Raw genomic sequence first — 22,235 nt, 5'->3', positions numbered from 1 at the left:
CTTGAAAAAAAAGTCACCGGCACCACTGGTTGTTTACATTCTTTATACAGTTAAGATTTGTAAAATATACAAAATTTCACTTTAATGCATAAAACCTTTCTGGCAAACACAGTTGTTTTTAATAGTGTGGCCTTTAAGGTTTCATGGTCCTATGTGTTCTTGTTTTGTGTTATGTTGGGAGTCTGGATTGCACAACTTTTTGGCATTGTTTGTCATGTGGTTGAAACTGGAAGCTGTGACAAACAGGCCATGGAGTTGGTGTTATGGTCCGTGTTGTCAGTGTTTTACTATTATTCAGTGTACGTGATGTAAAAATACAGTAACACAGTAAATGATAAAAACAACAAGAAATGTGAAGCTGGCCATGAAGAGGCTTTTATTTTGTTTGACTTTTATAAAAAATCTCTTTAATTAAACTGGTAACACAATTTCATAATGAATAATAGAGAGTTATTACTTGTTTATTTAACTGTAATGTTATTCATGGTAGAATAGTAGACAGGCAGATTTCTAATAGTGTAATAATACAGCACATTTGTTTACTTACTTATAACCTGAATGAAGCAAATTATTTGATTTCTATTTCACATACGATATGAAATGTATTATCACAACCACCATCATCCCAAAAACCAGACGGCACTCTGAGAACACCACAGTCTTGTGCTCCCATATAATCATCAGGTTGACCTGAATCCCAGTTGGTAAAAGTCAAGGGTTTTCCATTAATGTCTACAAACTGTCCTTCTTTATCTCTGTCTGAGGCTCCAATATATGGATAACTGTTTGGAACATTTAATCCGCTGGCTACTGATAGTTTTAACAAAGCTTTATTTTCATCAGCATTTCTTGGCAAAGCAATTGCTCCACCAATTTCCTTGCAGTATTGAATCCCCTTATCGAAACTTTCTACAAAGCCATCATAAACAAAGTATTTCTGTCCAACTTTTCTGAATGAATCAAAACTTGCAACTTTCTCTATCATGGCAATCTTGGTGTTTAGATGCTGGATCTCAGATTTTAGAGATGTGATGTCACCTCCAAGATTTCCTGAAAATTAAACAATTACAAGATGGCTGATATTTTCAAGTTTAATGTATTATTAAAATTTAAACTGTGATGTGTTTGAATGAAATAATGTAGCTTATAATGTTTGATACCTGGTAGACCTGGTGGCCCTTTTATTCCTTGGGGTCCAGGTGGTCCTTGGGGTCCAGGGGGTCCTGCTTTACCTGGTGGTCCATGCACTTCCACTCCTGTGACGGTAAAGTAAAAAGCTAAATCTTCTTCATCTTTCTCGATAATTTTTTCTGTTAATCACTGACCTGGCTCTCCCTTCTCTCCTTTAGGTCCAATGGCCCCATCTTTTCCATCTCTGCCATCTCTTCCAGGCAGACCGTTTTGTCCAGGAGTGCCTGGTACTCCACAATGAGCAGGACAGTTTAGGTTTTGAGGTTCAGCTCCATGCAAGAGTCCAGACTGAAGCATCAGAAGAACAATGAAGTACACTGGTGGCGCCATCTGCTGAAGAAAAGAAGGTTTGCAAAAAAATGCAAGCTTAAAGTAGTTTTACCAGCACTTTTACATTCATACAAATTAGCTAACTTAGAATGATTGATTAAATTAATAAGTCAATTAAAATGTTTAAGGTGTATTCCGATTAGCATTTAAAAAAAAACTTATTTTATAAAATACTTTGTGTTCATGCAGTGAGGAAAATTTGATTCCCTGCTGACATATTTTAACTATATTTTATAAGTTATAGCAACTCATCTATACTCAAAAAAAACAAGTTAAAATAGTTAAAAAAAATAGTTTTTTAAACAAAGCAATTCAAGGCTGCGAATAATTTGTTACAGTGTATCAATCAGCATGATTTCTGGCTCACAGGTGTTTTTTATACAGGTAAGGAGCTGATCCACAAATGAAAGAAACACAAAATAACACAAAATCAATCTACCCCGACCTGGGGCTCCATGCAAGATCTCACATCTGAATCATCTGATCGTTCAAATGTTATTTGGTAAAATACAAGTATTTGTCAGACGTTGCTTCGGGGAGCAAATAAAGCTACCATTGAAATAATAGACTGATCATTTCTTTGTCAGTTGGCAAAAGATTTTTCCTCACTGTACATAAAAAACACATGCTTGCCAATAAAAATCTTTGAGTCATTTTCCATCGGTTAAAAACAAAAAGATGTTTTTGCCCCTGTATGTCACTTCTGAAATTGTAATGTTAAAAACATATATATGAGATGCTTTCACAAAATGTTGTGAATAAACATTGATAAACGCACCAATAATAGTGTCTACCAGATATGTTACATATTTAACTCTATATATGCAGGTGACCATACAATATTAGGTTAGCAGATTTAGAGAGATTAAATCGTTGTTTTATTAAACAAATATCCACAAAATCGAGCTGCATTAGTCTCAGTGCTGCAGATTGGTGTGACTTCTGAGAAATCTGAGTCAGGGAAAAGATGCATAAACAAATTGTAAATAAAAAATACAATGTCATTTAGTTACATCTTAGATGAGCAGTAATTTATTTCAATGAAGACATTGTACAGAATAAAGTAAACATCACTATATTCAGTTAAGATGTTCATATTTTTCAACATAAATTTGGCACGCCATTTATTTATCACATTTATTCTTAGCTATTTTCAAATAACTTTCAATTACATACCAGTTTAATGTAAGAGCCCAGATGACAGCCAAAAAAGTCAGCAAAATCACAGATTCACTGAAAGGAGTCTTCTTGATTTAAGACTGATCGGGGTCTGAGTATTGAAAGTGTTGTTGCCCAATATTAATACGCTACTCACACAATGTGCGCATGTCTGAAAATAAAACACAGCAACCCTGGCACTTCAGAAATGAGAGACATAACATTGGATGATATATATCTGCAGATGTTTTAGTTTTGTGGCAGTGTAAAAGCTATTTTAACAATTTGTTGAGGTTCAGCTATCTTCAGATGCTTTTAGCACAGATATTCAAACATCAAATATCTCGTATTTTTGGTGATTGTACTTCATTTTATTTTGTTTTTTAATATGTAACACTATTGATAAAAATGATTTGTTAAACTATTCATTACATGTTGTTGTTACTTTTGTTGAAAGAATATTCATTTTAAAGTTAACGAATAATATTTATATCTGTGTCCAAACAGATTATAGGGCAGTTTCCCAGACAGTCCAGAACTAGGCCTTAGTTATATTAGGACATTTACACACAAAAAAAACATTACAGGTGTGCATCTTGAGACAAAACAAGAGCACTGATATATGTTAAGATGTGTCAGTACAAGGTGTTTTTAGCTTAAACACTGGGACTAGAATAAGCCCTTTCCGGGAAACCTTCCCTTTATATACTATTTTTATTGTATTTCACACATAATAGGACGTGGCTCATTACAACTGGCATCATCCCAAAGTCCAGACTCCACTATGATCGTACCACAGTGTTGTGTTTTCTGAAAATTATCAGGTTGACCAAAAGCCCAGTTGGTAAAAGTCAAGGGTTTACCATCAATGTCCACAAACTGTCCTTCTTTATCTCTGTCTGTGACTCCAATGAATGGGTTTTTACTTAAACCACTGGCTATCACTACTTTATGTAAAGCTTCATGTTCAACAGCTTTTCTTGCTAAAGCAATTGTTCCACCAACTTCCTTACAGATTTGAATCCCCTCATCAAATGTTTTCAGAGTCCCATCATAAACAAAATATTTCTGCTCGACTTTTATGGATGTTACAAAACGTGCAGCTTTCTCCATCATGGCAAACTTAGCAGTTAAATCATGAATCTGAGATTGTAGGGATGTGATGTCACCTCCAGGATTCCCTGAAAACAAAATCATTACATAATGTCCATTATGGGATGGTCAAGCAACTCTACTGAGTGAAATATGCTCTGTAGTGGAGGAGGAAAAAACAGAAAGTTAGGTTCATCATGTAATGATAAGTTTCCTGATGTAGGAAAACATTATGCTTAATGTTTAGCTCTGACTTAGTCTGAGTCAGTTCGTCCTTGGTCTTTATCTTACTCGGTGCTCTCATTTCTCTGCCATCCGCAATGATTTTTTCCCTTAATAAAGTGAGTGCTTTCTCACTTAGTTTTCCTTTAGGAGGAAAATCATACCTTTTCTCCCAGATTTTACGCTTTCCAACGCCCCCGTGCCCTTTGATTTGATCACTCGAGCATACACGCCATTTTCCAGATCCATTGACTTTGTACTCCCTTTCGAATTACCCTGACCCATGGTCACGAACGAAATAACGCTTACCGTATTATCTATTCAGATGCCACCACAACGGTTCTTTTTCAGATTCCGTCAGCTTTGACTTCAGAAATGGTTGAGACTCTCCCTTCCCTTAGGCCTGGGGTACGGAGCCCGAGACCTCTCGTCTCAGGGGTGATCAGTCAGTCTCTCCCAAACCTTCTGGAATCCGCATCCTCGTCGCCATTATTGTCGTGGAATTTTAGTCGCATCAAATAATACTCACTAAGAGTCAAAGTCAAGGATCACACAGACACACTGTCGACAGAATTTTCTTTGTCTGAATTTTATATATTCTGCAGAATAGGCTCTCACCCCCATGGTGCTAGAAGTTTAAAAACCTAAGAGCCCCGATTACAAGGTTGAACACACATTTATAGTATGATGCTGAAACATGTGTAGTCATCAGTTTCTACGTCATTTAGAAGATAAGCTTCAATTTGTCAGTGATTAAGAACATGAACAGTTAAACACAAATCTAGTGAAATCATAAAACGTATGTCTTGTTCTCAGTACATGATGTTTAAGTCCTTGGACATTGTACTTTGCTCAAAAGACAGAAAGAGCATAATTCTGTACGTTAGCAGAAAAACATGATCTCCATATGAATCACAATTTATGAGCTTATGATTGTAATTAAAAAATGAAAAATAGGATGAAAAATAAAACATAATAATATGAAAATAAAAGCATAGTAAAAGTCCTCCACTACAGCTCCATAATGTTTATTTTTTAAATAAGTTATTTAAGTTATAAATAAATAAACTAATTATAATAACTTAATATATGATTTATAATACCTTGTTGCCCTTTTGGGCCAGAAAATCCAATGCCAGGAGAGCCAGGATTGCCAGGAAAGCCTATAACAGTAAGATAGTTGTAAAAAACTAAACCTTCTCCATCTCTCTTCATTACAACAATCACTGTCCACATCCCTGTGCTTATACACTCTCACACTAACCTGGATCCCCCTTATCTCGTTTAGGTCCAGTGGGAATCACACTGTAAAAAAATTCCGTAGAAATTACAATGTATGGGTTGCCGGTAATTTACCGTAGATTTAAATGTATGTTATTTACTGGCAAGAGTTTGTTCAAAGTTAAATAAATTTTTAATTTTAACAAGTCTTTATCTTTACAGAATAAAACTATACAATAACACCCTCATGCAAAGCATTCTGGGAACCAGAAATCATCATCAACCTTTTTGTGTTTTTTGCTTCAGATTTTGTTTCCCAGAATGTTTTGCTTGATTTTTTTAGTTTTACTCTGTAAAGACAAAGACTTGTAAATGTTTAATGTTCATTTAACTTTGAACAAAATGTTGCCAGCAAAAAACAAATTCAAATCAACGGCAAGTTACCGGCAAGCCAGCTGCAATTTCTACAGAATTTTTCCACAGTGCATGTCCACATTTGCAGAAAGAAGCCCCGACAACAGAATTATTAAATTATTCTTATTGGCCGAAATTCATATGACGTATAATCAGATAATTCACTGCCAGGTGAAACACGTTTGTCCCCAGAGACATGAATTTAAGTTTGATGTCATGAATTGCTTGACAACAGCATCAAAGCATTAGATTTAACACCTATAGGTAAAATTGTTGGTTAATGCAGTATATTATTTTACTTGACCCAAAAATCTGAACTGAAGAATCTCATTACACACAATAACTTATAGTAACTTAATACCAGTTCACCTGTGTCTCCTTTGTCTCCTTGTGGTCCAGTTGGTCCTGCATTGCCGGGTGGTCCCTGCACTCCTGAGTACAAAAAACAAATCATTCTCCAGCTCTCACAATCTTATGCACCAACCCAATCTCATCAGGCATTTATTCACTCATTCACCTCGATCTCCCTTCTCTCCTTTAGGTCCACAGTTTTGAGATTCATCTCCATACAGTAGTTGTGGGCCGGACTGAAGCAGCAGAAGGACACTGATGTACGGCATTAACACAGACACCTGATAGTGATAAAAACCTTTTTAACCAAAAGCACACTTGTTTATTTGAGCTAAGTTCAGTCATTATGAACATTTATAAACCACCAGCTTCATTGAGTTCAACCATTTTTGTAAAAAAACTGAATTGGACCCTTACAAAAAACCCACATGGCATTTACATCTTCAAAAACACATGTGGATCACTTTGTGTACATTTTTGTCAAATGACTTTAAATGAAACACCCAACAAACGTAAAATGCTATTTTAGGTTTCAAACAGAGATGGTGTGGTTTTTTGCTGTGTTTAAGTTGTCAACTTTTCACAAGCAAAAACTTAAAATTGTAGGTAGAATTAAATTACAAAAAAGTTGTTTTGTCTTTATGTTGCAGGTTTTTTTACAGTAAAAACCCATGGGATTACATATGCAACATTTGGTTTGTCTGTACATGTGAGTAATACTGTTTTCCCACAAAAGATTCATTAACTTTTGTTTGTTTGTTTGTTTGTTTTAAATAGACATCCACACAAGCCAGCTTTATGACAATATTAAGAAAATAATCTCCAAATTTGTGACTTGAAAACAGGAAACATCTGTCTTATAAAAATTACATAACTTACATAAAGAACATAACGTAAAGTCTTTTTATAAACAACATTTTACAGTAAAGCTTGCTCAGTTATAAGCAAGTCTTTAGACCCTTTAAAGACCACAACAAATTATTTAGGACCGCACACATGACAAATAACTAAATTCAACTCTACAGTACTTTACCACACTACAATATTCTTACAGAGCTTCTTTTCTACATTTTATTCATCACAGTAAACCAATTTTACAGCTTTCAGAGTGTAGTTTTTTAAAGTGGATGTTATTATTGTGCATAAAATAACATTATGTATTACAACATTTTGACAACAACAGTTACAACATTTTGATAGCAATTATTCTCATGTATTTTGAAAAAGCATTCAGTTACATACCATTTTACTGCAGGAGTAGTTGACTGTCAATGTAAGATCAGCGAAACTAATACCACACAACTGATCCAGACAGAGGAGGCTCTTCTTGCTTTAAATCTGGGGGGCTTGTAGTTTGCACAATCAATGAGAGATGAGAGGAGGCCTAAAAGAGGAGAAGCGATGACCAAATTCTACAATACCTCCTGGAGGAAGCAGAATTTACAGGCAGACTTAAATGAAAGCAGATAAAGGATGTTTGAAATTACTCTACTGTAGGAACCTGTAGGAAAAATTGTAGTTTACAATTTAAGTAACAGTAGTTTACAGTAAAATGTACATTAGACAGGGACGTCACTAGGATTGGAAGACAGGGGGGGCTCAGCCCACAGAGTATTTGTAACTTGTGTTTGCTAAATTTTTGCACTCACATCTGAGCTACAATTATGTCAACAACCAGTCAAGAAACCAAGATGTTACCAAGTAAAACATGACAGACATATCCTCCTCTTCCATTTCTACTCTGTTAAATAAAAGTTACTGTAATGTTAGCTTTTAGACACATCAAAGCTGCATGGGGGAATTTAGGCCAGACTTTGCTCCTGATTAGTTATTCTATAAGCAATGACTTAAATGCTATCTGTATGCTTTTGTAACTGTATAAAGTAATAGCATACTATATCTAATTTCTATATTAAGTTGTCCACACACAGAATGCTATGGTGGATAGGTTCAATCAGATTGCAATTTTGTTTGACTTGCATACAGTTTAACCCAAGAACTAGAGTTTTAAAGTCATAGTGATATTTGACAACACACAGGTTTGAGCATTTCTCAATTAAAGATGATTTATTCTGCCAAATGAATACAATGTATAATATAAATCAACAACAAAAAGGCAGTATTTTACCAGGTAAGCTATTGATATGGATCCTTTTTAAAGTGGCTACTGTATAAATACAATAACCTGATGGCGGAAGGAATAAAAGATTTGGAGTAATGATTACTGTATAATATGTACTGTATGACTGCTTTCATTTTTGTTTCACATGTGTATCTGTGGAGAGTGTGGGCATTTACTCATCTTAAGCCTACGATATTTTATTTTAGAGATATTTTATTTTAAAGATTATTAGGCCTATATTGTTGGCAAAGAATAAAGAGTTGTGATTAGATTGCTAAGTTAACAATTTCTTGTATTTTGCTTGTGCAAGACTAATAATAGCAAACCAAAATATTCCCATTCCTTTACCTCAAGAAAACGTAGCTAAAGGTAAGCAGCCAGCAGGTAATTAAAAACAACTTACAATTTCACTCCTCCGTATCACGACACTTACCAATCTTTATTTCACCATTAGCGTGCGTACTAGCGTGTGTATTAGTGATGGGCAGTCCGGCTCTCTTCATTGATTCGGCTCTTTCGGTTCAAGCGCTGGCTCTACATTTTAGTGATGGCAGTCCGGCTCTTTTCATAGATTCGGCTCTTCTGGCTCGGCTCCCTTAGAAGAGCCGGCTTCCCTGCCCATAGATATGTACAGTTGCAATCAGAAATATTCAACCCCCTCACCTCAAAAAACATTATAGTGATGTTGATAAAAAAATAATAAAAATCTCTTGGAATGTTAAATATTTTGGAAATCTTCTTATACCCAAGGCCCTTCAGATGTGATGAAATAATCTCCTCTCTTAGCTTTTGTGGAAGCTCCTTTGTCTTTCCCATGATTGCAACTCACCTTGAAAACCTTGATGGTTGGGGTTTATATATGCATCACAGCTGAAGCAAATGAAGGATCGTTATAGAGTTCCTAAAGGCTTAATGATGTTTCAGCTCCACTTCAGGCCATAAAAACTGTCAGAAAGCTTTAAAAATAACAATATTATATAGGGGTTGAATAATTGTGACATGGTTATCTTAACAAAATATACTATTACACACAAATACTACATCATACACTTTCTGTTTTGATTTTATGCCTCACTTAACTCATAAAAAACTCATCCAAAGCAGAATCCTGCACTTTGAAAAGATTTTTATTTATAAATCCTTAAAACTCTTTGGGGGTTGAATATTTCTGATTGCAACTGTATATAAAGATATGCCTTTATAGATATGCCTTTATATACATATCTATGTCCCTGCCTGCGTCTGAAGATTCGGCTCTGCTCGTTCGCTACAAAGAATCAGCTCTTAGAGCCGCTCGTTCGCGAACGACCCATCACTAATACAGGCAACCGGAAGCGATCGCCGTTTTCCGGTTTGGTCACTTGACGTTCGACATTTATCTAGCGTATTCGGTCCGACTTGTCAGATGTTTTTTTGTAGCTGGATATATAACATTTGTTGAGTCTAAATATTAATGACGAAACGGTTTTTGATAAATCTAATTTTACTGTTGTTCTTATAATCATTTAGGGGGGCTTAGGAACATTTTGGGGTAGCTTCAGCCCCCCTAAAATAGGCCTAACGACGTCCCTGACATTAGAGTTTTTTAATTTCTTTCTTTAGAGTTTTTTTAATCAGAACTTTCCTCCACTCTGCATGTGGAAGGTTGTTTGTTAGAGATCAGATTTAGAGTGATGATCAAAACTTACACTGTGTTTTTATTGGCCCTGTCCCAAATGGCGCACTTCATGTGGACTTTCGGTCTCGTGGACTTAAATTGCCCGTGCTCTTTATCTACGAGTCCGTAGGGTGTCCCATCTGTCATTTTTACGCTTTAAAGAGCAAACTTCCATTCATAATTTCGTCGTGACGCTCGAGTCTATCCCAAAACACGACTCCGGTGCACCCACGTGGACTCGCATCAAGGGTCCCTAAAGTCTGCACTACATGATGTCATTAAAGTGTGGACTCTGAGGAGGTCCACAAGTCTGGAGTGTGCCATTTGGGACAGTGCCATTGTTGAGTGAATGTGTCAGTGTTTACAGTTTTTCTCAATTGCTAAAACACAATTTCTGAAACATTGCTCCATTTTCTGAAAACATTAAACACAAAACCTCATCTTCAAGCACTATTTGCAAAACCTCTGACTTCTCTTGCAAAATGAAACTTTCGCCCCAAAACAGTTTTACCTGTGTGCAAAATTAAACACTAGTCTCAAAACAGTTTTACCTGTGTGTAAAATCAAATACTGCTCTCAAAACAGTTTTACCTGTGTTCAAAATCAAACACTGCTCTCAATTCATAAACAAAGTGATCAAAATGATATAAACTATCAAACAGTGAGTAAACACTACACCAAAAAATAGAAAACACTTGATTCAAAACATATAGTTCTCAGGGAGTAAATGTTTACATATTTACAGTGTAACTCTCATTGTTTTGGACACATTGCAAATGCTTTGATACAATAAAGCAGATGATTATGTAAAAATGTCTGATGTTTGCTATTTCAATTTAATTTTCATAAAAATACATTATACTGGTTTCTGTTGAATAGTGTTACACCTCAAAACATTTAGGAATTAGTTCATTGTGCAAGGCATGTCATGCAAAATTGTTGACCATATGTGTCATAATCTGTCACTATAAGCATGAAGCATGTTTTCTATGTTTTTTTTTTGTAAACTGAATCGATAAATTCCTGTCGAGTGAATCCTGATTTTTTTTGTAATTTTTTATTTGTACTGTATTTTTTTTCAAAATCACAATTTGTGTAATTTGTTTACAGAAAAAAAGGTGAAAATGTAAAGTCATCCACAGTTTACATCAAAAAATACTGACACATATAATTGTGTACATTTGGTATATTGACAACAGGGCAACATTTTGACTATCTGAACAATGACACACAGACTTGCCATTTTGATGGGATTGACATGTTCACTGATGTAAAAATTTACTTTTGAGTGATGATTTTTACCTCATTTTTACAGTACTGTACCCTGCATCTCAAAAACTTGTTTGTGTGATACTGTAAAACTGTAAAGCAGTCAGTACTAACAAAAGGAAAGCACAATGTTTAGGGCCATACAATTTGTTCATTTTACAGTACAGCCTAAAATGCACTGTACTACAACAGTGAACTGGCTTATATTGGTTGTGTCACATCATTTGAAACAGGTTAAATCCATTTTGAGTGGTTGTGTTTAATCAATGACATGTGTGATGATATTTGCAATTGATTGTTGCCGCTTGTGTTTAGCAGTATGCATGACATGTGCATTAGAGTGCAGATTGTGTTTTGAGAAGTCTAAGTCTAAGTGAAATCTGCAAATTGTGTTTTATGATGTGAAATGGTTTAAGGTATTGACAACAGACTGCACAATTAGATAAATGAGTTCAGGCAACTGAGAACTTTGTTCAGCCAATGGGTTTTAGTGTTTTAGCAATTGAGAAAAACTGTAAGTTGGGTAAGATCGCCACCTAGTGGATAATAGTGGAAATATGGATTTGAGGTAAAAAAAATTCCTCAGGAAGAAATCTGTTGCATATTACTGTGACTTAAAACATATCTGCCTCATGCAAAGGTGGACAGAGTCAGAGAAAAGATGCATGAACAAATTGTAAATTAAAAAAATGACAATGTCATGCAATCCACATTTAGTTACCTCTTAGATGAGGAGTCATTTATTTCAATGAATACATTTTACAGAATAAAGTATACATCACTATGCATTTTCTTCACAGTGATTCAGTTAGACTGGATGTTCATATTTTTTCTATATGTAAGTCTCTTCTGAATTTGGGATGCCAGTTATTTATCACATTTATTCTCAGCTATTTTTAAATAACTTTCAATGACATACTGGTTTAATGTAGGAGCCCATATGACAGCCAATATCTGATGCATAAAAGTCAGCAAAATCACAGATTCACTGAAATGATTATTCTTGATTTAAGACTGATCGGGGTCCATGTAATGATGTGTAAAGTGTTGTTGCCCAATTTAAACATATCGTCACCTTACTGTAAGCCCATACAGGTTGATTGAACTTAAAAAATTTATGGAAACTCGTCGCCGTAAAAGAGTTAATTTTGCCTGGTTGAAATAACAAATAATTTTAAGTTTAATGTATTTAATGTTTTAATTTCTTCCAATACTCCTGCACTCTGAACCGGGATTAGTTGACATTACTAGAAATTTGTGAGGAAACCCGTTGCATATAACTTTAGTTTTTAATTTATCACATTATATTTATAAATGGTATTATAACACCAAATTAATGACTGACTTTAAATCAATCATTGATTCTCGACAGAAACACACACAAAACTGTGTTTTTGACATACATTGTCAGTACTGTGGAGAGACATCCAATAAAATGTTCTGAACAGGGTTAATGTATGGAAACACTGATCACGTGAACAGTGACTTCACAAAATTATAAATACAACAAAACAACATCAATAATATAAGAGCTTAAACCTATATGACATTTTATTAACAAATATTTTGAGTAGTGAAAGTTCTTATCAGTTTTTATTCTGTGAAAAAACAGAAAATAATCGAAATATTCAGGCGCAAAGGATTATGGGTATTCCTCACAACATGAACTAATACTTCAAAACAGAAAATATTAAGTGATGTTTACATGATTGTTTAAAGGAACAGTATGTATGATTGTGGTCAAAACTGGTACTGCAATCACAAAACTTTTGGCTAAAACTGGTACTGCAATCACACAACTGAGGGGTATTGCACAAAAGCAAGATAAGGGATTAAGCTGGGATTTTCCAGTTATCCTGGCTGAATTTAGCCCTGATTCGGTTGCATGAAGAGAGGCTAAATTAATCTTGATGAAGTTACTATGGAGATTTACTCTTTGCAGCTAGCCTGCTCCAGAGCAGGCTAACAACCAGGCTAAGATTAATCCTAGTGATTAATTCAATTCAAAGAACTTTATTAATCCCGGGGGGACATTGCTTTCATGTTAAAATTATAGAAAAGAAAGAAATGAAAAAAAGAAAAGAAATAAAAACATAATTATATGCCCATCAATGATTTAAAAATGTATAGATAAGAAATATAAAAAAATTAATTGAATTAAATGAATTGTCCTAGCACTTACAAAGAAAAGTTATAAAGCCTAATGACCACAGGTGTAAAGGATCTTCTAAAATGCTCAGTTAGGGTAAGGACTTCTCTGGTCGGCCAGCATCCTATGTAGTGGGTAAAAGGGATTGCTCAGAATTGAATTTAGTTTTGACAGTATTCTTCTTTCAGCCACAACATGAACAGAGTCCAGCTCTATACCATGTACAGAGCCAGCCCCTCTTATTAATTTGTCCAGTTTATGTCTGTCCACCACCTTCATACCAATTCCCCAACAGACCACTGCATAAAAAATGATGCTAAACACCACAGACTCATAAAACATCTGCAGCATGGTATAGCAGACTATACCATTTCAGATTAATCGGCTAGTTCCGCTGTCAATACTACTAGATATTCATGTGTTTTAGTCACTTTGTGGTCCTGTATTAAAATACTAGATATACTGTAATTTATCTAAGTATGCGTACTGTTATTTTAGTGTTATTATGAAGACTGCTGTCAGGGGTTTGATGAATATATTTATTAATGCAGTTGTTGAAATAAGAAATGGCAGATGAAGTTGAAAGGCGGTTTTAATTAAGTACATATGTAGACTAGCATTAAGGCACGAGAAATATCTGACTGAGAGGTACAGATTCTCAGGTGAAGAAATGTCAGTCTAGCACTGAAATCACTTCTACAAGATTGCAAGTAACATAAACAGATTAGTCCATAAAGTGTTACATTAGGGTAGTAGAACATGCATTATTTTCTGTTACAGCTTTCCCTGTTGTCATTGGATGCAGTGGACTGCACCCACCCCTGTGCCAGATATCTTTAATGTTAAAATTGTGATGAATGATCCAAATTATTATGCACATGCTATTTTATTTAATAAAGTTAGTAAGTTTACAAATTGTATTTTAATCTCAATAGTTATATGACAGTGTGCATGTTATTCTAATTAAATACATAATTTGACATATTTAAAATGTCAAAAGATACTTTATTACTTAAAAAATATGCAAATTATGCTCTTCCAAATTATTATGCAAAATGCACTTTATCAAAATTCAGTGTGTTAAAATTATCCACAAAACAGATATCTGTCAAATCTGCTGCATGGACACATAATTAAAAACACATTGTAAATCAAATAATGTATTTAACATAGGTTACATATTAATATATGAGCATATTTTTGACATGACTTTAACTCTCCCATTCATTAAACTTGTAAGTCTATAGTTTCTGTCTTTATTTCACTTGAAGATGCTAGTATTGCATCCCATAGTTGATGTTTGAATGTGAATTATAGTGCTATCCACCTCACAGATCATTCATATATTGATGCTCCATAGAGAGGTCAGAGGATAGTATTCATACTGTACCTTAACTTTTTTCTTATTTCATGCCCATATAATAAAATAGTCAGTGTTGCTTTTTTGGAGCATGCAATAGTGAAGTATCCTGCATGAAAGTAAATTAATTTCAGAAGACATGATTTATTTTTTTCCATGCCCATCTTTAAGGTACTCTACATATCTTCCAGATGTCCTTTTGGCCCCCTCAAGGGACTTACCATCTTACTTCCCAATATTCCAGTCCAAACCAGCCTTGTTTGAACATGGTGGTTATTCACCAAAAATCCAGAATATACTATTCAGTGTTTTATAGCATGTCAATGAACACAACTGTTTGAAAAATGTATGAAGCTCACAGTAAATGTAGTATTTTTGGAAGCTTTAGTTTGGGGGTGGGGTTGAAATCCACTTGTATGCACTGAGGGATCCCATATTGAGGGCTTTTTAGCATGTTTGCTTTTTAGCAGGTGGCATTTTTATTGTTGCCTTTTCCTAATATTTTCCTTTAAAAAATTCTTCATATGGTCAAATCCTGTACATAAATCTCATAATAATTCAATGATTTCTGTTTAGTTTCACCAAATATAAATTGTTATAGGAAATAAGTAGCTTTTTTAAGATAATGCACACTTTTTTGCATCAAATACTGTAGATACACATAGTAGAAGTTAAGTGTTTGCAGTTTCATGATGAATTTTTATGAGTTTTATCAATTTTTGCATCAGTGATTCTGTGATCGATCCCGTGGTCTGTTTAAGAATTCCGTGAACGTGCACTTATCCTAGCTAGCTACACCTGGCTTGACATAACTGCACGTTCTCATCCTGGCTTAGCAATCGTGCAACAGACTTAGCCAGGATGGGCTGATTAAACTAGGTCAAGCTGGGCCTTTTCTGTTATCCTGGCTTTCTTAATTCTACTTTTGTGCAATACCCCCCTGGTGGTCAATACACAACATGACAACATAAACATCAGTTGATGGGCTGCAACTCCACTTACAATATCCTGGCCAGACCACTGTTGTCAGTGATATAAGTATTTGAAATGAAAATTATTTCTTAATGTCTAGTGACAGATCAGGGCCATTTTATGATTCATTGATATACATTTCTTACATACTGTTCCTTTAAGTAAAAACAACAACAGTGTAAAATAATTGCCCAAGTCATTTTTCAGGTTTCTCAGAAAACACAAATAAATGTAACTAACTTTAGAGGTTGAGTAGATTTGTGTTCTTCTTGATGCAGTCTTTTGACTTGGGCAAAATAAAGTCATGCTCTTGACTTAGGCCATTATACTACAGGGGTAGAATAGCATGATCTGTTCAAATGAGGATGTGGGCGATTTTACCAGACGTGGCCAGGATCTTGAGAAGATGACTTATTATTGTTTTGGCAAAAAATGACTTAAGCAATTATTTTAGGAAGGTGACGATATGTTACTCACACAATGTGTGCATGTCTGAAAATAAAACAAAGCAACTCTGTGCGTGCACTTCAGAAATGAGAGATATAACATTGGATGATATATAGCAGATGTTTTAGTTTTGTGGCAGTGTAAAAGCTATTTTAACAATTTGTTGAGGTTCAGCTGTCTTCATGATATTCAAACGTGAAATATCTCGTATTTTTGGAGATGCACTGTACTTCGTTTTATTTTTGTGATATAAACTCAGCAAAAAAGAAACGCCCCCTGACTTTCAACTGTTTTTACTTTCAGTAAACTTAATGTGTATAAATATTTGTATGAACACTAAAAGAGTCAACACCATAAGACATAAACTAAAAATGTTTCACAGACATGTGACTAACAGAAATTGAATAATGTGTCCCTGAATGAAGGGAGGCTCAAAATCAAAAGTGCCAGTCAGTATCTGGTGTGGCTTGAAGTACTGCAGTGCATCTCCTCCTTATGGACTGGACCAGATTTGTCAGTTCCTGCTGTGAGATGTTACCCCACTCTTCCACCAAGACCCTTGCAAGTTCCTGGACATTTCTGGGGGGAATGGCCCTGCGATCCAACAGGTCCCAGACCTGCTCAATGGGATTGAGATCCGGGCTCTTCGCTGGCCATGGCAGAACACTGACATTGCTGTCATGCACAGAACGAGCTGGAGGATCATGTCCGGATGAGCACGCATAAAGGGTACCACATGAGGGAGAGGATGTCTTCCTGTACCGCAAGTCATTGAAATTGCCTGCAATGACAACAAGCTCAGTCCGATGGTGATGTGATATACCGCCCCAGACCTTGACGGACCCCCCACCTCCAAATCGATCCCGCTCCAGGGTACAGGCCTCGGTGTAACGCTCATTCCTTTGATGATAAACACGAATCCGTCCATCATCCCTGGTGAGACAAAACCGTGACTGATCAGTGAAGAGCACTTTTTGCCACTCCTGTCTGGTCCAGCGGAGGTGGGTTTGTGCCCATAGGCGGCGTTGTTGCTGGTGATGTCTGGTAAGGATCTGCCTTACAACAGGCCTACAAGCCCTCAGTCCAGCCTCTCTCAGCCTATTCCTGACAGTCTGAGCACTGATGGAGAAATTGTGTGTTCCTGGTGTGACTCGGGCAATTGTTGGGCCATCCTGTACCTGTCACGCAGGTGTGATATTCGGATGTACTGATCCTGTGCAGGTGTTGTTACACATGGTCTTCCACGGCAAGGATGATCAGCTGTCCGTCCTGTCTCCCTGTAGCGCTGTCTTAGGTGTCTCACAGTGTGGACATGGCAATTTATTGCCTTAGCCACATCAGCAGTATCATGCCTCCCTCCAGCATGCCCAATGCACATTCACGCAGATGAGCAGGGACCCTCGGCATCTTTCTTTGGTTGTTTTTCACAGTTGGTAGACAAGTCTCTTTAGTGTCCTGTGTTTTTAGAATTGTGACCTTAAATGCCTACTCTCTGTAAGCTGTTAAGGTCTTAACGACCATTCCACAGGTGCATGTTAATTAAATGATTATGGTTAATTGCACATGCATGGAAAACAATGTTTAAACCCTTTACAAAGAAGATCTTTAAAGTTATTTGGATTTTTACAACATTATCGTTGAAATACACAGTCCTGAAAAAGGGACGTTTCTTTTTTTGCTGAGTTTAAAACACTATTGATAAAAATGACTTTTTACTCTGTTAAATTATTCCTTATGTGTTGTTGTTACTTTTGTTGAAAGAATATTAATGTTACAGAATAATATTCATATTTGTGTTCAAACAGATTATGAGGCAGTTTCCTGGACAGGGTTTAAAATTAATCCAGAACTAGGCCTTAGTTATATAAAGATATTTAAGTTGTTTTAACAAACATACTTTTAATACAAAAAAAAACATTACAGGTGTGCATCTAGAGCTGAAACAAGAGCACTGATATATGTTAAGATGTGCCAGTACAAGGTGTTTTTAAATTAAGGCAGCTCAATTTTAGTCTGGGACTAGGATAAGCCCTTTCTGGGAAACCACCCTTTATATACTATTTGTATTGTATTTCACACATAATAGGACGTGGCTGATTACAACTGGCATCATCCCAAAGTCCAGACTCCACTATGATCGTACCACAGTGTTGTGTTTCCTGATAATTATCAGGTTGATCAGAAGCCCAGTTGGTAAAAGTCAAGAGTTTACCATCAATGTCCACAAACTGTCCCTCTTTATCTCTGTCTGTGACTCCAATGAATGGCTTTTCATTTAAACCACTGGCTACCACTACTTTATGTAAAGCTTGATGTTCAACAGCATTTCTTGCTAAAGCAATTGTTCCACCAACTTCCTTGCAGACTTGAATCCCCTCATCAAATGTTTTCACAATCCCATCATAAACAAAATATTTCTGCCCGACTTTTCTGAATGTACCAAAACTTGCAGCTTTCTCCATCATGGCAAACTTAGCAGTTAAATCATGAATCTGAGATTGTAGGGACGTGACGTCACCTCCAGGACTCCCTGAAAACAAAAAAATTACATCAATTTATAAATGTCCATTATGAGATGGTCAAGTGAAACATGCTTATTTTTATAATGGTAATTTTTTTACTTAAGTTATGAATATAGAATCGAATTATAATAACTTAATATGATTTATAATATACCTTGTTGCCCTTTCAAGCCAGGGACTATGACAGTAAGATAGTAGTAAAAAACTAAACCTTGTCCATCTCTCTTCATCACAACAATCACCTTTCACATCCCTGCTTATACACTCTCATACTAACCTGGATCCCCCTTCAAGCCAGGAAATCCAGGTATGCCAGGAAAGCCAGGCCTACCAGCTGGACCAGGAATGCCAGTAACGCCTATAGAAGTAAGATAGTAGTAAAAAACTAAACCTTCTCCATCTCTCTTCATTACAACAATCACTGTCCACATCCCTGTGCTTATACACTCTCATACTAACCTGGATCCCCCTTATCTCCTTTAGGTCCAGTGGGAATCATGTCCACATTTGCAGAAAGAAGCCCTGACAATAGAATTATTAAATTATTCTTACTGGCTGAAATTCATATACTTCATCGGTATAATCAAATAATTCACTGTCAGGTGAAACACGTTTGTCCCCAGAAACGTGAATTTAAGTTTGTTTGATGTCATGAATTGCTTGACAACAGCATCAAACCATTAGATTTACCACCTATAGGTACAATTATTGGTAAATGCAAATCCCAAACATTTATTTAGCCTGAACTGAAGAATCTCATTCAACACAATAACCTAATATACAGTAACTTATATTTAATACCAGTTTACCTGTGTCTCCTCTGTCTCCTTTGGATCCTGGAAGACCTGGTAGTCCCTGCGCTCCTGAGTACAAAAAACAAATCATTCTCCAGCTCTCTGTGTTACACATTCTGTTACGAACCGACTCAATCTCATCAGGCATTTATTCACTTATTCACCTCGATCTCCCTTCTCTCCTTTAGGTCCACAGTTTTGAGATTCATCTCCATACAGTAGTTGTGGGCCGGACTGAAGCAGCAGAAGGACACTGATGTACGGCATTAACACAGACACCTGATAGTGAGAAAAACCTTTTTAACCACAAGCACACTTGTTTATTTGAGCTTATTCAGTGATTTTGAAATAATTTGTTTTATTTTAAATTGTGTGACAAAACACAGAAATTAATGAACTACCACACCAAGAAAAAGGCATTTGAATTTTTTTTTTTTTTTTGCATTTCTTATCTCCCTATGTCGCTTGTTAACACACACAATGGATTTTTTTCAACACATACCATAATTTTTTAAATATCGGCCTCTACCAAATGGTTGATATGTCATTTAAAATAATTCATAAACGTACTATGAAATCAGAAAATATGAACTATTATAATATTTTTTTAAAAACATAATTAAAATAAAATTGTTATGTATATTAAATCTTCTTTATTTATTGAAGCTAAAATATTAAAATATTTCAATTTAAACACAGAAAATTAAATGTTTTCTTAATAAAAATAACTAAAAGTAACAAAAATAAAGATATTACATTCATTCTGCATTCATAACCTAAAATTAGGTTAAATTATGATCCAAGTGTGTCAAGTGTGGTAGTGTAACAGGATTTTTCCCCCCTTTTTTTGATAAATAAACATTTCTTTGTAAACCAGCAATGCTGTCTAGAGTAAACCAACATTAGAAACAATCTTTCAAACAATGGCTGTTTCTCAATTCCAAGAACGCAAAGAACGGACTTGCGTTCTCGTGGAGCTTGGTCTTGCCAGGCGACCTTGGAAGAACGAACTCAGAAGGTTGCGAAAACACTGAACACACTTGCGGGAATTGAGATGTGAGCGATCTTCCTGCTGGTCACCTGACCTCTCCAGATTTCAGCACACAAGTCTGCACTCGATGCATCCTCGATATCAATAACACATCCGGGTATTTTCATGCGTCCTCTGTACTTGTGTTTTTGAGAATTGGAATTGAATTTCGACTGTTAATGATGACGTAGACTAGAGTGAGAACACAAGGACGCAAGATCGCTGAAGAATTAAAAACATACAAACGTTTTTTTCATGGTACCAAGTAATATAATTTTGTAAAGTTAGGGCTCTTACAGTGCAATATGTGAAAAAAATATGCTTTCCTTGCAAAATTTCAACAAGAGCAGTTCATGATTTCATTTCTTCAAGATATGTTCTGACAAGTGCTGTTGATTGACACACTGACATCTATTGGATTTTTTTTTTTTTGGATAACATGGCTCAACCAAATAGGGATGGCTCAATCAGCTTGAGTTAAATTAGGCACTCCTCTCAAAAAAATAAAATATAGGGACTCAAAATGTGCTCAACCATTTGGTCGTGCAAGCAGTTAAAGGGTTAAGATTGTTTAAAGTTTGTGAATGAACAATAATGAACCAGCTTGAGTTAAGGCAATTCATGTAAAAGGCTCTGGATTGGAGCCTCAAAAAGGTTGAATTGCCTTACAAAAAAAAAAAAAACATTAAATTCACATCTGCAAAAACATCTTGAATCACTTTGTGAGAATCCCATGTAAAAACCTATGAGATCATGCATGCGCAACATGTGAAGATATGTTATTCACATCTCATACCATGTGGTTTTTAATGGGAATATTCATGGGATTCACACAAAAATGTTCTAAAACCACATGTTTTTTTTTATGTGAATTTCTTGTTGTCTACAAGTGAGAAACGTAAAATTCATGTGGTTTGTCTGTAACGTTATGTGAGTAATACTGTTTGTTTTTTTTACATAGAAATCCACACAAGCCAGCTTTATTCCTCATGAGAATATGAAAGAAATAATCTCCAGATGTGTGACTTGTAAACAGGGAATGTTGTAATATGTCTTATTGAAAGTTGGACACAAGACGCAACTTATGTAATGTCTTTTTATAAACAACATTTTAAAGCTTGCTCAATTTAGAAAAATGTAATACAGAATTACCCTGAACAGCTTGAATTACATATAGTGTTGTTGTGGTGTGTTATTTAAAATGTAAAAAAATCTAAATCAATTTCTTGCTTTTTTTCTTGCTTCTCCTCAAAGTCTTTAAAGACCACAACAAATTATTTATGTGCGCACACATGACACATAACTCAATTAACTCTACAGTACCTTTACTATAATAATAAATGCACAGTAATCTTAAAGTTTCTCAGATAAGCTTCTTTACATTTTATCCAACACAGTAAACCAATTTTACAGCTTTTAGACGGTAATCATTTAAAGTGGATGTTGTTATTGCACTCTAAAAAATTTGCTGTAATTTTGCAGCTGGTTGCCAGTAACTTACTGTAGAAGATAAAGTCAAAAAATGTTTCATGTTCATTTAACTTTGAACAAAATGTTGCCAGTAAATAACATAAATGTAAAATCTACAGTAAGTTACTGGCAGCTAGTTGCCAGTAATACCCATTAATACTGTAATTTCTACAGAAATTTTTTACAGTGTGTGCATAAAATAACATTATGTATTACATTTTTACAACATCATGTAATGTGTTAGAACATGTTGATAATTTGATAGCAATTATTCTCATGTATTTTGAAAAAAGCGTTTACATACCATTTTACTGCAAGAGTAGTTGACTGTCAATGTAAGATCAGCAAAACTAAAACCACACAACTGATCCAGACAGAGGACGCTCTTCTTGCTTTAAATATGAGGGGCTTGTCAATAACGCCTCCACATTAAAGGCAGGTATCACATTTGATCCAGAAACATT

The 22,235-nt window shown here is 35.4% G+C and overlaps 3 protein-coding genes across 5 annotated transcripts; all 3 read right to left on the bottom strand.

Annotated features, from left to right (window-relative positions):
• Positions 1 to 353: 353 nt before the first annotated feature.
• LOC129441861 (mannose-binding protein C) lies at positions 354 to 12,478 on the bottom strand. Of its 2 annotated transcripts, none has more exons than XM_073873429.1 (5): positions 11,979 to 12,478; positions 2,698 to 2,729; positions 1,326 to 1,524; positions 1,161 to 1,256; positions 354 to 1,050 (listed from the first exon to the last, which is right to left on the bottom strand). In XM_073873429.1, the coding sequence occupies exons 3-5, from the start codon at positions 1,519 to 1,521 to the stop codon at positions 569 to 571; spliced, it is 774 nt and encodes a 257-aa protein (XP_073729530.1). In that variant the 5' UTR covers positions 1,522 to 1,524; positions 2,698 to 2,729; positions 11,979 to 12,478; the 3' UTR covers positions 354 to 568. The 2 variants fall into 2 exon arrangements, with proteins under 2 accessions (XP_073729530.1, XP_073729529.1); XM_073873428.1 differs by having other exon boundaries at positions 1,326 to 1,521; positions 11,979 to 12,476.
• LOC129441865 (mannose-binding protein C-like) lies at positions 2,736 to 7,570 on the bottom strand. Its single transcript, XM_055201600.2, has 5 exons — positions 7,222 to 7,570; positions 6,146 to 6,260; positions 5,998 to 6,060; positions 5,097 to 5,156; positions 2,736 to 3,860 (listed from the first exon to the last, which is right to left on the bottom strand). The coding sequence occupies exons 1-5, from the start codon at positions 7,222 to 7,224 to the stop codon at positions 3,394 to 3,396; spliced, it is 708 nt and encodes a 235-aa protein (XP_055057575.2). The 5' UTR covers positions 7,225 to 7,570; the 3' UTR covers positions 2,736 to 3,393.
• Positions 12,479 to 17,997: 5,519 nt separating the features above from the next.
• On the bottom strand, positions 17,998 to 22,230 carry LOC129441860 (mannose-binding protein A). Of its 2 annotated transcripts, none has more exons than XM_055201592.2 (6): positions 22,076 to 22,230; positions 19,436 to 19,550; positions 19,287 to 19,340; positions 18,937 to 18,999; positions 18,755 to 18,835; positions 17,998 to 18,485 (listed from the first exon to the last, which is right to left on the bottom strand). In XM_055201592.2, the coding sequence occupies exons 1-6, from the start codon at positions 22,076 to 22,078 to the stop codon at positions 18,013 to 18,015; spliced, it is 789 nt and encodes a 262-aa protein (XP_055057567.2). In that variant the 5' UTR covers positions 22,079 to 22,230; the 3' UTR covers positions 17,998 to 18,012. The 2 variants fall into 2 exon arrangements, with proteins under 2 accessions (XP_055057567.2, XP_055057568.2); XM_055201593.2 differs by having other exon boundaries at positions 18,937 to 19,002; positions 19,299 to 19,340.
• Between the last annotated feature and the right edge of the window lie 5 nt (positions 22,231 to 22,235).

The sequence above is a fragment of the Misgurnus anguillicaudatus genome, chromosome 2 (genome assembly GCF_027580225.2).
Source record: "Misgurnus anguillicaudatus chromosome 2, ASM2758022v2, whole genome shotgun sequence".
In the NCBI taxonomy this organism is placed as follows: domain Eukaryota; kingdom Metazoa; phylum Chordata; class Actinopteri; order Cypriniformes; family Cobitidae; genus Misgurnus; species Misgurnus anguillicaudatus.
The sequence above is the reverse complement of the archived record's forward strand: the minus strand, read 5'-3'. Positions and strand labels throughout refer to the sequence as shown.